Raw genomic sequence first — 15,250 nt, forward strand, 5'->3', positions numbered from 1 at the left:
CTCAACACAAACCGAAATCACCGGCTCGCTCTCTCGGTACTGAAGAACTCGAGAAACGACATAATATTTCTTCAAGAGACTAATTTCCGGGGAGTGACCCTCCAGCCTTATTAAACAAATCTTTTCATGGAGGTTTTTTCACTTCCAGGTCAGCCAAAAAGGCAGGTGTAGCTATTCTTTTTAAAAGAGTTGTACCATTTCTGGTTAATAAAATTGTCATCTTGGAGAAAGAAGGCAGATACATCATAATTACAGGATCCCTGGCAGGCGAAGACCTCACTTTAGAAAATGTACTGTATATAACCCCAATGATAAACAAGAGGAATTGCAGCAACACTTTCACCCAACTGAGCAACTTGAATTCCAAATCAGTCATTCTTGTGGTGGACTTTAACACAGTCCTCAACCCTGACATAGACAAATCATCACACCCAGGTCCATCTCAAGTTCTTTAAACCTCACATTTATCAAAAATACTGAAAGACTCCATCAAAGGCTTCCCCTTGATTGATATATGGAGGTCACAAACAACAAGGACAAAGAGGCTATTCATTCTTCTCCCCTCCCCCCCATGACACATTTTCCAGAATGTATTATTTATTGGTTAGCCCAGATCCGGTTCTGTCCTTTTCAGCAACTGACATTGGCCCCATTACCTGGTCAGACCATGCTCCGAATCAAATTTACCTCACCCACATGGTGGAGACTACATGATTCACTACTCGATAATCCTGAAATGTATTGGAAAATCCACACCAAATCTTAAATATTATTTTCAGATCAATAATGGCAGGGTAACTACCTTCTATCTCTGGGACTCTGTGAAGCCCACAAAGCCTGCATTAGATGTTTGTATATATCCCTTACCTCTCATAAAAAAGGTTGAAACTACAAGCTACTCTAGACTTAGAGACTAATCCTAAAAAGAAGGTCCTTCAGAGAATAACAGGGGCTAGGGAAGAACTGAGAGAATTTCAATTAGAGGACGTTGCAAGAACCATTAAATGGACCAAACAACTCATTTATCACAAGGGACACAAAGCTAAAACACCTCACAAACAAATTTAAAAAAATAAATTATTGAATATCCTGACCCTCAAGCGTAAGGATGGTAAAATAACATATAGCCCCTCCCTAATATTCCCAGTTTAGTTGAAAAGACTCAGACCTTCTTAAAAAGCTGTAACCTGCCAAAAGTTTTAAATCAAGAATTGGTCCAACTGAATGCGAAAATATCTCTAATTGAGATAGATGAGGTCATAAAGAATATAAAACCAGCAGAACCCCCAAGTCCAGAAATATCAGGGCATACTTAAACCACATATGCTTAAATTGTTTAACTCTTTTTTTGGAAGGGGAAGAAATTCCCATCCAGGTGTCAAAGCATTGATCACAGTTATCCCTAAAGAAGGGAAGGATCCTATGCGATGCGAAAGTAACAGGCCAATATCGCTCCTCAATACCGACCTAAACCGGTATTCATAGTAAATAATTTAAAAGACATATTATTTAAAATAAATATTTAACTAAGTTTGAGGCGGTCTGGGGACCTTGGATGGAGAGAAACGATCCTCATGGCTCTAAATCAATTACTTACATTATAGGTATCTGTAAAACCCTTATCGAAGAGGATCCACAAATAAAGCCAGAGTTTAAATAAAAATAGCTCACCAAACCATTTACCCAAGAAAAACATGGCAAACAGTCGATGATTTGTGTTCAGGATGAGTGTGATCGTGACAAAGCAAAGTACAACCATCCAATTAAGTATGTTTACATGAAGTTGTTTTGAAATGTACCTAACCCCCCTTGGTTTAGATTTTTTCGTCTTTCTGTATCTTCATAGTGATATATTATTGTCTTTAAACATCACCCACTCATCTTTTTGTATCCCCTCCTCAAAAAATCTTATAAATAAAAAAAATAAAGATAAAAAAAAAAAATATATATATATATATATATATATATATATATATATATATATATATATATATATATATATATATATATATATATATATACTGTATATATATATATATATTTTTTTTTTTTAACAAACCCCCAAAACTATGGTCCTTTGTAAATAATCCTAGAAAACAAACACCGAATTACTAAAATGATTTAAATTACAAATGTCCCATACTGTAGCAGTTATCAGTTATTATCAGCCACTCAAATGGGCGTACACTACAGTACATGCACTATTCATGGTCCTGCGCATTAGTAATGTCTATGAAGTTCCATTTCCTATCATAGTAGGTGCACCTAAACAAGCATATATAGTAACTGAAAGAACATACTGTACATAGAAGGCCAATTTTGACCACCTAACTTGCCATCTTTTTAAGACACACAAGCTTCTTTGACAGAAATTAGGAGAAGGATATCAGCTCCCGAAACACGAACAGAAGATACAGTACACATGTATAATTATTCACATTGGTAAACAAACATTGTTAGAGGCCGATTTACAGTACCATTGTAATGTTCATATCAGAACATACCTTATTTCCTCCAGTTACAAACTGCTTACAGTTGGACTTTCCAAACAGAGGATTAACAGCAACAATCTACAAGAGAAAAAAAGCATTACAGTATTAGTTTCCAGTATATATATATTCCAATATACAGTATATATACAATATATATATATAAATAAATATATATATATATATATATATATATACAGTATAGTATATACACATTAATATATATACACATTAATATATATATATATACACATTAATATATATATATATATATATATATACACACATTAATATATATATATATATATATATATATATATATATATATATATATATATGCAAATACAACTGTATGCTCATCTGCATGTCTTAGGCAGGTCTGCAACCCCGCCTTTCCCCATTATCACCCAGCATACAGCACTTCCACTGCAGCAAGGGATTCTGGGAAATGACATGCAAATGAGCACACAGTGTCACTTTTTGCCTCAAAAACCATTTTTAACATGGTTCCCTATAGGCTTAAGCTTGCTGCATGGTCACAGCTTTGAGCACAGCCAGGGTTACGGTGCATACCCAGAAAACCACCCACAGACAGCTGTTTCGACCTTGATGGGTTTAATCAGTGTGGGGTTGATTTTAACTGGATATGCATAAGAGGCTATGGGATAGGCTATACCATAATACTGAGTTAAGTTATGGTGAGTAAAAAAAGTGACAAAAACCCTCCACAGGAAAGCAAATATGCAAATACAACTGTATGCTCATCTGCATGTCTTAGGCAGGTCTGCAACCCCGCCTTTCCCCATTATCACCCAGCACACAGCACTTCCACTGCAGCAAGGGATTCTGGGAAATGACATGCAAATGAGCACACATTATGGTATAGCCTATCCCATAGCCTCTTATGCATATCCAGTTAAAATCAACCCCACACGTGTACACAGGCGGCACACTTTATTTGAGTACGGCTCATTCCGCAAGCCGGGATATGTCCCGGCTTGCGAGCCGCACTCCCTCAGCGTGCCGCGCATCACTGATGCGCGGTCACGCGTCATCGGGTGCCTGTGCCGCCTGTACGCGTGCCCAGGGCTCCCCGAGTGAGCCCTGGTGTCGCGCGGATGTGAGGATTGCGGCGGGACGTTCCGGGGGACCCGGCGGATCCGGTGAGGAGAGGGGGAAGCCCCGATCGGCGGGCCTCTCCTCCGAGGCTTCGGCGCGCGCCCGGCACCCTCCGGCACGCGCCAGGTTACTGCTGCGGCCGAGAACGGGCAAATGCTCGAATAAACTCGGCCGCAGCAGTAGATAGATCACGGACACTTACAAATGTGCAAAGTAAAATAAGACAATGATATAAGGTCTTTTCAGTCACCCGATGGAGCCTCCGTGGATGAAATGACGTGTATGGTGTCCAATACACTTCTGTTGTGGATGCCAGGAGGATGCGCGCGCACCCGGTCTCCCCCTGGTAGTAAATCCCACGAGAGTGAATGTCCTCCAATACTACAGGATACTGACACGGCAGTCAGGCTTCCTGCATCAAGATGTTATGCGTGATAGATCCGGACCGGCTCCAAAGCGAGCAAGATAACAAATGACTCAAAATATACTCAAAATATGAGTGTTGTAATAAAAAGTCCAATACTAGCTCCTTCCCTACGCGTTTCGTCGCGCCAAGCAACTTCCTCAGGGGATCTTCCATCTCCTGGCATCATACTTTGCACATTGTAAGTGTCCGTGACCTATCTACACGTATATTTTATTATTAAATTACAGTATTATGCTAAGGGAGCCGCGCTGTCTTCTTTTCGTTTTATTTATATATATATATATATATATATATATATATATATATATATATATATATATATATTCCAAGATGATAAAATAACATCAACCAAACAAAGCATTTATAGGAACAAACAGCTGTTTCCTTGAAAACCATGTTAGCCTTTCGGCTACAGATGTGCAATACAGTCCCAGTTTGTACCACGAAAACCGAGATGCGGCAGCTAGACAGCAGGCACTAGCACACACAGATCAGCATTGTGTATGTTGCCTTCATGAAGGAAACACATACTCACTTTTCAGACAACAACTTCAAAGTCTGAGATCCAAATTCCACTTTGAAACGCTAATCTCAGTGTTTGCCGAGAACACACACAAAACCTAATTATGGTAGCAGAATTGAAAACTGGTTGAAGGATAGACAGCAGGTTGGGCTAAAATTTTAAGTACCTCAAGGTTCAGTACTCGGGTCACTGGTTTTTAACCAGTTTATTAATGACCTTGAGGTTGGCATAGAGTGCAACATTGAAGCACTTCTAATAGCAAAAGTAGACTGTTACTTCACAGTAAGGACAGATCCCTGTCAATATATAGTGTATCTATTACAAAGGTTGTGTGGGATCTTTGCTCACTCTACAGGTTACTGATCCTGTTCTATATACAATTGCATACTGTATCTTAGCAATATATCTATTAGTCTCCGACTATACGTTTTAGACTACAGGCAGTCCTCGTTTTACAACGCTTCGTTTTACAATGAATGGCTTATCCAACGCTATGCAATGCATACCTATGTTCATTTTTACAACGCCAAAACGGCTTATCCAACGCTCTTATGACGCTTTGCAAAGTTGTTTATGTGTATATAATATATATATTATACTATATAATTTATATTTTTATATTATATTATATATTATGTTATATTATATATATATAATACAGGCATACCCCGGTTTAAGGACACTCACTTTAAGTACACTCGCGAGTAAGGACATATCGCCCAATAGGCAAACGGGAGCTCACGCATGCGCCTTTCAGCACGTCCTGAACAGCAATACCGGCTCCTTACCTGTACCGAAGCTGTGCGCAAGCGGGGAGGCTATAGAGCCTGTTACACATGCGTTATTTACATCAGTTATGTACGTATATGATGATTGCAGTGCAGTACATGCATCGATAAGTGGGAAAAAGGTAGTGCTTCACTTTAAGTACATTTTTCGCTTTACATACATGCTCCGGTCCCATTGCGTACGTTAATGCGGGGTATGCCTGTACAGTATATGCACTATATAATTTATGTGTGTGCTGCATATGTTATTGCCTGCGTAAAATATTTTGTGTATTTTAGCATTAAAAATGCCTTCAGGAACGGAACCTTTCATTTAAACAGTGTTCCTATGGGAAACGTGTTTCGCTTTACAAGGTTTCGCTATCCAACGCCATTTTGAGTAATGCATTGTGTCGGGTAACCGAGGACTGCCTGTACATACTGTATATTTATATTGTAGCTATACAAGTGTCTTCATAGGACATGTTTCTATGACCACAGCCAATACTATCAACATTATAATATCCATGAGGGATTATACTGAACCACTTTCCTACTATTTTTGGTTATAGTATTTAAGCTGTGTAGGTTTTAGACATAGCTGCCGATAATGTGTTCAGTTGTGCACTTTATAAGGCTGTTTCATTATACATATTATATAATTTTTATCTTTTATCCATCGGCGGTTAATCAACTCCCATTATTAAACTTATTGAAAATGATTTTTTTAATACATTCCACTCTCTTGATGGTTTTGAGTGCCCACAACTGGGATTACTTTTTCTTGTAGTAGTAGTAATAATAATAATAATAAAGTAGTGCCAGATTTACTGAAGAAAAAATAATCAATACAATGCTTTATACATAATTGTTTTTTTGTAACTAAACATTTTGATTATTGTCTGGGATTATAATACTCTTGTCTGCAGTTCCAAAGAGTAAGTTAGATGACTGTCACTTAAAAGGTGTGTGGCATTGTTGCATGCTCATAATATTTTTAACTGAATATTTTTTATGATGTTTCAATGCTAACATCGAATACAGTTTAATGCAGTATTCTTTGCAAAAATATAAATACAAAATTATATCGAATCACAGAGTAGAATAGATACAATATGAGTAATGTGTCAAAGATCTATTCAGGGCTTCATATAGACCACACCAAAAAAAAAAAAAAAGATATCAACTGCATCCACATTTTTATTATTATTGAATACGCCTTTATTTATAGAGCAATATTAAGCTTTATTACAGTTGTAAAATCTGGAAATAAGGCATGAAAGGCTGCCAAATATGTAAAGATTTGCCATGATTATTTCAGAAGCTGTGAGATTTAATATGTTCGCTTTCTCCCAGCACTTAACCATCAGGTTTGACTGAGGGGAGAACAGGGTATTTATTTCACATTCTGAGCTCATGGGCATATAGGGCCCAGAATTTGGTAAGCCAGAAATATTCCTGATGTGACTGACATTGCTAAGTCTTTAAACGTGAGTTCTAAAACTGTGGTCTCTGGACCACTGCTGCCACCAGAAGACTTGATTGCCCAAAGCTGGTGAATGCGTAGTGCTATGGACTTCCCAACGGTAAGGTAGGTAAGTAGATGAATAACCGGATACTTGTGGGGGGACCACTAGACAAACTTGATAGAAGACAGGTACTGGGTTGCAATCCTGGATAGTAAGCTAACTGATAAGTGACGCTGTGGTGAACAATGATACCAGGACAATTGAATATAATAACACCCTATAATGTACCAAAATGTCTACATAAATAAAGTCCTGAACAGGAAAAACATGTAGCAAGCGATTGACTCACTTTGAGTGCTGCAAAAACCTTGCGATCCACAGGTGAGGGGTCCCCAGGTGTGCTTCCGTCCACGGGGTAGACAAGTAGAAGGGAAGAAAACTGGAGGAGCACTACTGTTAGTATCAAAAAGTAAGGGGGAAAAAAGTGCGTATCCCATAAAAAATTAATTATTGGTCATGGAAAAAAGGGCAAAGGAGAGCCCTACCAACGTTTCACGCTTCACAGAGCGCTTTCTCAAGGTATACATATCACAACTTTATTAACATATATAGGCACAAAGTAATATGATCAACCAATACTCACAGCTCACATGTGGTCCGCCCTCTGTGATTGCTAATTATCTTCTGATGTGTGCATATACGTTAGTGTACACACAAAGATGACGCCTACTGTCTCCATCTCCAACTACTAATCCGGAGGCATGTGAGGTCTAACAACCCTCAAGGTACGCGCTTGCGCAATGACCAAATGAGGGAGGGTCCCCCATGCCAGTGGAAGCCGCGGGGCGCGGGGAGAAGACGTCATAAGGTGACCCTAGCCATATGCGTCATTGAAGCTCTAGATGCGCGCGCATCCTAAACTTACCAAGTCATTAGTCCCTCCTCGCAATCGGAGCAGACCTTGTGAGCCACGGACCCTCGGCGGAGTGCGCTTGCGCAAAACCAGCCCAAAACGCTGGAGGCACACAGAATGCCCCGAGTGCGGGGTGGGAGAGTGACTGGTAGAATGGAAATATACAGAGTGACCACAAAGTGTGCTGAGACGAGACGTAACATAACATCAATAGAGTTAATAAACTTTAAAATATATGTATTAAAGAAAACATATTTACAAAAAAAAAATCCTGTTTTACTCTATTTATAAATGATATTAATTGACCAGAGGGGGTCACTAAAAACATCACTTTACATATGCATAGTCAAACCTAAGCCCTATATTGTCATGGAGCTGATTGCAAGTACACTGAGTGGATAAAAAGTGGCAAACATAGAGCATTAAGTAAATGGAAAGAATACCCAATTAATGTAATAATAAGCTCTGTTCTAGAGAAATCATTATCCAGAACAGTTCCTCCATGGAAAATCACTCATGGTTACTTGCCATCTATATCCACCCAGCGACCTTAACTTATACAACCACCTATTACCACATTGCAAATATAGAACAAATGAATACATAATGTAACGGGGAAACATTGCTCTATTAGAAATACCAAGAACTTCTTAAAGCTAGTTATAAAAACAAAACAAGAAATTTGAGAGCAATACATTTAAATTTAAGAAACAACATATTAAGGAAATATTTTGAAAAATCGTATTTTGAGAACACATTTCCAGAAGATAATATCTTCACCAAGAAACCATATTGAAGGGACGTCCTATCAAGAAACATGTTGAGCAAAAAAAAGAGAATGAAAAAGAGGGAGGGAGGAAAATATTAAGAAAAGGAGGTATTGCTAAAGCAATAATGTTTTTTTACATAATAATCATAAATTTGATTATATTCAATTAAATTAAATTTGACCACTAGATCAAAAAATTATAAACTAGAGCCACTTGAGATGCATTTATATTTCATTAAAGAATACGTTATTTAAATATTATTAAGGATTAAATTTGATATTATAATGTACAAATACAGTACATGATATACAGATACAGATACAATCCACGAGGAACTCAATATTGAAAGTATACACTATGGGATCATAATTAATACTCTAGAGGTGCCTAACCATTGGGAAGAAAATGATCTAATTGTCCAAAAAAGGACCCAGATCCCAGTCAGTATTGAGGCCGGAGGGAACCATTGTGTTGATCGTAAATATCCAAAAGAGTTCCCGTCGGTTCAGCAAATTCAATTTGTCCCCACCTCTAATAGAGCAAGAGACCTGCTCGATTCCCATAAAGGAAGAACCTGACAGGCCACCCTGACAACAACATGAGAAATGGTTAGACACGGGTGCAAAAGATCCTCCTTCTCAATTAGGCGCACATGCTCCATTATTCTAACCTTAAGGGCTCGAATAGTTCGCCATAGTTTACCACAGCGGCAGGTCAGGAGATAGACCACAAAATTTGTGTTATAATTAATGAATGTCCTAGATCTATATCGCTGACCCGTCGCTGTGGACACAAATTCTGACCCTGCCTTCATGTATTTACAGCTTTTGCATTTAGAACATCTGAAGGAGCCAGATGGAAGAGGATTTTTAATCGTATCATTAGGGGACTGGAAAAGACTCGAGGACACTGAATTGGAAATTGTTTTAGCACGTCTAAAGACAAATTTGGGTCCCTCATTGAAGATATCTTTAAGTGCGGGATCTACAGATGGCACATTCCAATATTTTCTGACGATCTGCTTGATCTGCTCAGATTGTGCACTATATTGAGTAATAACTTAAACTTAAACTTAAAGAGTTCTTCTTTATCTCTTCTGTTTTGCTTCTAAATAAAGTAGATCTCTCCATAAGGGTAACTTCCTCAAGTGTTTTTTCTAGGTCAAGCCTATTATAGCCTCTAGCTGTGAATCTATCTAACAGGTCCCTTGACTGTTTAATAAAATCATCAGATGTAGAACAATTTTGTTTTATGCGTATGAATTGTCCCTTAGGGATTCCTTTAATCAATGACCTGGGGTGGCAGCTGTCCGCTCTCAAAAAGGCTTCCACTGGCATGGGGGACCCTCCCTCATTTGGTCATTGCGCAAGCGCGTACCTTGAGGGTTGTTAGACCTCACATGCCTCTGGATTAGTAGTTGGAGGCGGAGACAGTAGGCGTCATCTTTGTGTGTACACTAACGTATATGCACACATCAGAAGATTATTAGCAATCACAGAGGGCGGATCACATGTGAGCTGTGAGTATTGGTTGATCATATTACTTTGTGCATATATATATATATATATATATATATATAAAGCAGAAAATAGCCGTGTTAGTCCAGTTGCGATAGTGCAGAATAAATGAGTTCTTCAGTATTAGGTGATACCTTTTTTATTGGACTAACAATTTATGTCATAGGACAAGCTTTCGAGAGTTCTCCTCTCTTCTTCAGGTCAAGCAATACTGATTTACACAGGAATCAATGGCTAAAACAGTGTATAGAGAGAGAGAAAAAAAACAGATATTTACTGTAGATAAGGTAGGGTGTTAAGTGTTTGAAGCCAGGAGACAGTGTCAAAGAAAGGTGGGGAGGGTAAGGGATGCTGGGGGGGGGGGGGGGAGAAAGGGAGAGAAAGTGTGGATAAGAGTTGAGGCAAGCAGGATATTTACAGACAATTTTGGTAGGGTGTGAGAAAACCCATGTCCACATTAAGTCCTTTGGTTTTGGTGTCAAAGAGTCTTATCATTCTGAGCTCAAATGTTTTCCATTCTTGGGTGCTTTTAAACATTCCATTGAGGATTTTGATTTTTAAATCATTTATGGAATGATCTGGTTGTGAGAAGTGATGTCCCACAGGTGAGCAGTATCTTCCTTCTTCGTGATGGACTATAGAGTGTCTGTGCATATTCATTCTACCTTGTAATTTTTGGCTGGTTTCCCCAATGTAGCAACCTTGGTCACATTTGTTGCATTGAATCATATACACTATATTCGTGGATGTGCAGCTGTATGATCCTTTAACATTGAATGTTCTATGGTTGTGACTGGCTGTGGGATCCTGGCAAATATGTTTGCAGAGTTTGCAGCGTGTGTTGCTGCACGGTTTTGTGCCATTATTCATGTCTTTAAAATCGTTGTGAAGTTTTCTGCTGACTAATTTCTGTTTGAGGTTTGGTGGTTGCCTAAATGCAAGAATGGGAGGTTTGGGAAAGATTTCTTTTAATGTCGCATCCTCTGTCAGCATGGGTTGCAGATCTTTGATTATTTTTCGTATTCCCTCTAGGGTAGGGTTGTATGTGGTCACTAGTGGTATGCGTGTGGTAGGTTCTTTCTGTCTGTATTGTAGCAGGTGTTCTCGTGGGGCTTTTAGTGCAGATGTAATAGTTTTGGCAATAGTCTTTGGTTTGTATCCCTTCTGTCTGAACGATTCGGTCAGGGTTGTGAGATGCCTGTTTCTGTCTTCAGTGTCAGAGCATATGCGGTATCATCTTATAGCCTGGCTGTGTATGATACCTTGTTTGGTGTGAGTGGGATGGAAGCTGGAGTTGTGGAGGTAACTGCATCTGTCTGTTGGTTTCTTGTATACAGATGTGTGTAGTTTGCCATCTTTCAGTGTTACTGTCGTGTCTAGAAAGTTTATTAGGTTTGCCGAATAATCCATTTTGAGTTTAATTGCTGGATGGAATGAGTTTAGGGACTCATGGAATTGTTTTAGGTTTGCCAGGTTTGCCAGGATCCCACAGCCAGTCACAACCATAGAACATTCAATGTTAAAGGATCATACAGCTGCACATCCACGAATATAGTGTATATGATTCAGTGCAACAAATGTGACCAAGGTTGCTACATTGGGGAAACCAGCCAAAAATTACAAGGAAGAATGAATATGCACAGACACTCTATAGTCCATCACGAAGAAGGAAGATACTGCTCACCTGTGGGACATCACTTCTCACAACCAGGATCATTCCATAAATGATCTAAAAATCAAAATCCTCAATGGAATGTTTAAAAGCACCCAAGAACGGAAAACATTTGAGCTCAGAATGATAAGACTCTTTGACACCAAAACCAAAGGACTTAATGTGGACATGGGTTTTCTCACACCCTACCAAAATTGTCTGTAATTATCCTGCTTGCCTCAACTCTTATCCACACTCACTCCCCCCCCCCCCCCCCCCCAGCATCCCTTCCCCTCCCCACCTTTCTTTGACACTGTCTCCTGGCTTCAAACACTTAACACCCTACCTTATCTACAGTAAATATCTGTTTGTTTTTTCTCTCTCTATACACTGTTTTAGCCATTGATTCCTGTGTAAATCAGTATTGCTTGACCTGAAGGAGAGGAGAACTCTCGAAAGCTTGTCTTATGACATAAATTGTTAGTCCAATAAAAAAGGTATCACCTAATACTGAAGAACTCATTTATTCTGCACTATATATATATATATATATATATATATATATATATATATATATGTATGTATGTTAATAAAGTTGTGATATGTATACCTTGAGAAAGCGCTCCGTGAAGCGTGAAACGTTGGTGGGGTTCTCCTGTGCCCTTTTTTCCATGACCAATAAATAATTTTTTATGGGATATGCACCTTTCTTTTCCTTACTTATTGATACCAACAGTAGTGCTCCTCCAGTTTTCTTCCCTTCTACTTGATTGCCCAAAGACCTGATTGGCCGATCCCAAGACCCCTCTAACTTCACTGTACAGGTGCGCCCACGAGTATTCTAAAACTTGCCTTGGAAAATCTGGGGCTATCACCAACAAGATCCAGGTACATGCTGGGTACATGCTGCAACATAGCAGGAGTCCCTGGCAGTCCCATTCAGTTTGAATGGGACTGCCAGTGACCCCCACTGTTAATCCGATGGGCCATTAGTCTGTCTGCAGAAATGTCACTGAAATGTTGCAGCATGTACCCAGCATGTACCTGGGTTTTGTTGGTGATTGCCCCAGATTTGTTTTAGAATACTTGTCGGCACTACAGTATATTACTCTTTCTCTCTCTGTTCTTCAGAATAAGTGGAAAAGAAATGTACTCACTTTAATTGGACAGTCAAAGATTTCATGCAATCCTTCCCTTGAGTAAAGTCCGAACACCTGCACCTGTGAAGATAGGACAGTATTAGTGAGCTTTATTTTGTTGAAATAAATAATACAAACTATCTGAAAACTTAAAAGCATGAAATAAATATTAACTGTTTCACTACATCATTGTATATATTTTTGGGCTACCATGCAATGCAGAAGAGTATTTGATAGCTGCCCTACTCTGTCTCATAGCTATGGACAGTAATAACCAGTTAAGACAGTGTTTCTCAATGAGGTTGCCGTGGCCCCTGAGAAAACACCATGCCGAATGCTCAGCAGGGGTGTGCTGGGTTTTTGTGGGGAGGGGGAAGGAGGTCCAGGTTTTATGTGGGGAAGGGGAAAGTGTGTGGTTTGATTAAAAGAAAGGGAGGCGAGTGGTGTGAGTGTATAAGGGGAGGTGCTGAGTGTGGTGTGCATAAGAAGAGATATACTGTATGTGTGAGGAGGGGTAAGTGTGGTGTATGTGGGCGGGCGGGGGTGAGTGGTCTATGTGTGGGGTGAGAGGGAAGCTCAGTGCGGTGTAACTGTATGGATTATGAGAGTAGTATGGTGAATGTGGCTTGTGTGACAGGGAAAAATAATGAGTGACTGTGGAGTGTGTTGAGGATAAGGGTGAGAAAGGGGGTGAGTGTTGAGTGTGTAAGAAGGGGCGAGTGTGGAAGGTTGTTGCGTGTGAGAAAGAGGGCAAGTGTGGTGCATGTGAGCAAAAAGGGGCGTGTGAGGTCTGATGAGCAAGGATTCCTCGAGATTTAAAAAATTCTTCAGGGCTGCCAGTGCTCAAAAGAGGTGAGAACCCTGTAGTTAAGAGCTAAAGAGGCCCGCATTACACTAATTTGCATGAATCACTGTAACCGTAAAGGTTGTCATGTAAAAAACACAGATTCTTACTAAATTAACATTAATTGGTGTGCTTACTTTAATACATCAATACCAGAATCACCAAGAAACTATAATTAGGATTCATGAAACTCTGATACGGTTGATGCCTCACATGCCGGCCCTTCTGCAGCGGCGTCATGTGACGTCACGTTGCCATGACAACACTAAGTCATGACATAGATGGAGGAGGGCCACTAAGAAAAGGGTAAGTCAAGTTACAGAGGCCCTGCTCTCTCCCCCGCAATCGGCTTAATTGTTGTGGGGAAGAGAGTGGGGCCTCTGCAACCCTGATGCACAGCGTAGCAGCGGCCCACCAGAGCAAGCCTGAACGCCCACAGGGCACTGCGCCCCTGGTTATGACACCGCAATCCTGCATTAAGTGTCTTGCCTTGAATGGCAATTAATGTGACATCGCGTATCAGAGCTTAGTGAATCGCCCCCTTTGTTTTGTGTATTGTGAATCCACTGACATTTTATTTTACTTGAACCTATAACCAAAAGACAAAGGCCCCAATGCTACATCTAATATGACAAATGATATAGTCAAATACATATCTGTTTTTCTTTTCATAAATGAGGGTCATTTAGTTAAATTCTTTGGCCAAAGCATTATAAACTTGCAGACCACGCCAAGGTATCCCCTGTTTTATATGTCCTAACACTACCACACCCACAAAAAGCTCTCAGAACCTAAGGTCACATTTATAGTGGGTGTGACGGCACGCGCAGCGCAAACAACAGACGGAGCGCTGCTGGGAGCAGTCTGCCGCAATCGCACTGAGAGTGGGTCCATGCTTCTGAATGGGATCCCTTGCATCGTTAATCCGAAGACGTTAAGTCTTGCTACATCTGTAGCATGAAAAACAAGAAACACCTCTGTTGCAGAGATACTGTACCACAAAGTGAAGATAAATTACAAATGATGTTGTGCTAACATTTCAATATTTTTCAGGCTGCTTCCAAACTGGATCAACAAAAACACAGACAAGTACAAGACTGAAGAAACACAAAAACTTTTCAAATGAGCAAATTTTTAGGTACAAATTGAGAGCCCTTTCAATCATGGATGGAAAAATCCTGGGCGATGACATAAAATGTGACATCTGGCACCTACAGTATGCTGCCGTATATAGATATAGTGTGTGTGTCCCCTTGCTTCTGCACATGCACGCTGTGTGCCTGAGGCTTCTGCGAATGCGGGACGAGCGCCGGACGCCACTGCACGTGCGTGCTGGTCACCTCTGCGCATGCACAGCCAACACAGGCCACCCACGTCAGTTCCGTTACAATACTTCCGTCACCATGAAGGTGATTTGTGCAAGCGAAATTTTTGTACACTGCCGACCAACTTTATTCTTACTTGGCTAGCTCCGCGAATTTCTGAATATCCCGGTGATGTGCGGTTTTGTATCGTTTTCTCCCGGGTATATAGCGTTATATCGCGCCCGTGATTTAAGCATTTTATTCCCGCTGGCTGCAATACTGCAATGCCGTGTAAAAACGCATGGGGGCGCTTGCGAG

The 15,250-nt window shown here is 40.0% G+C and overlaps 1 protein-coding gene across 2 annotated transcripts in view; it reads right to left on the bottom strand.

Moving 5' to 3' along the window:
* Nucleotides 1–15,250, bottom strand: part of VPS41 (VPS41 subunit of HOPS complex) — a 297,906-nt gene that overhangs the window by 173,341 nt on the left and 109,315 nt on the right. For both annotated transcript variants that reach the window (XM_075586656.1, XM_075586657.1), the window contains 2 exons: nucleotides 12,803–12,865; nucleotides 2,505–2,570 (listed from right to left, as the gene is read on the bottom strand). In XM_075586656.1, coding sequence (XP_075442771.1) covers nucleotides 2,505–2,570; nucleotides 12,803–12,865 — 129 coding nt within the window. The remainder of the gene's footprint in view (nucleotides 1–2,504; nucleotides 2,571–12,802; nucleotides 12,866–15,250) is intronic.

Source organism: Ascaphus truei, chromosome 2, assembly GCF_040206685.1.
Source record: "Ascaphus truei isolate aAscTru1 chromosome 2, aAscTru1.hap1, whole genome shotgun sequence".
NCBI lineage: Eukaryota > Metazoa > Chordata > Amphibia > Anura > Ascaphidae > Ascaphus > Ascaphus truei.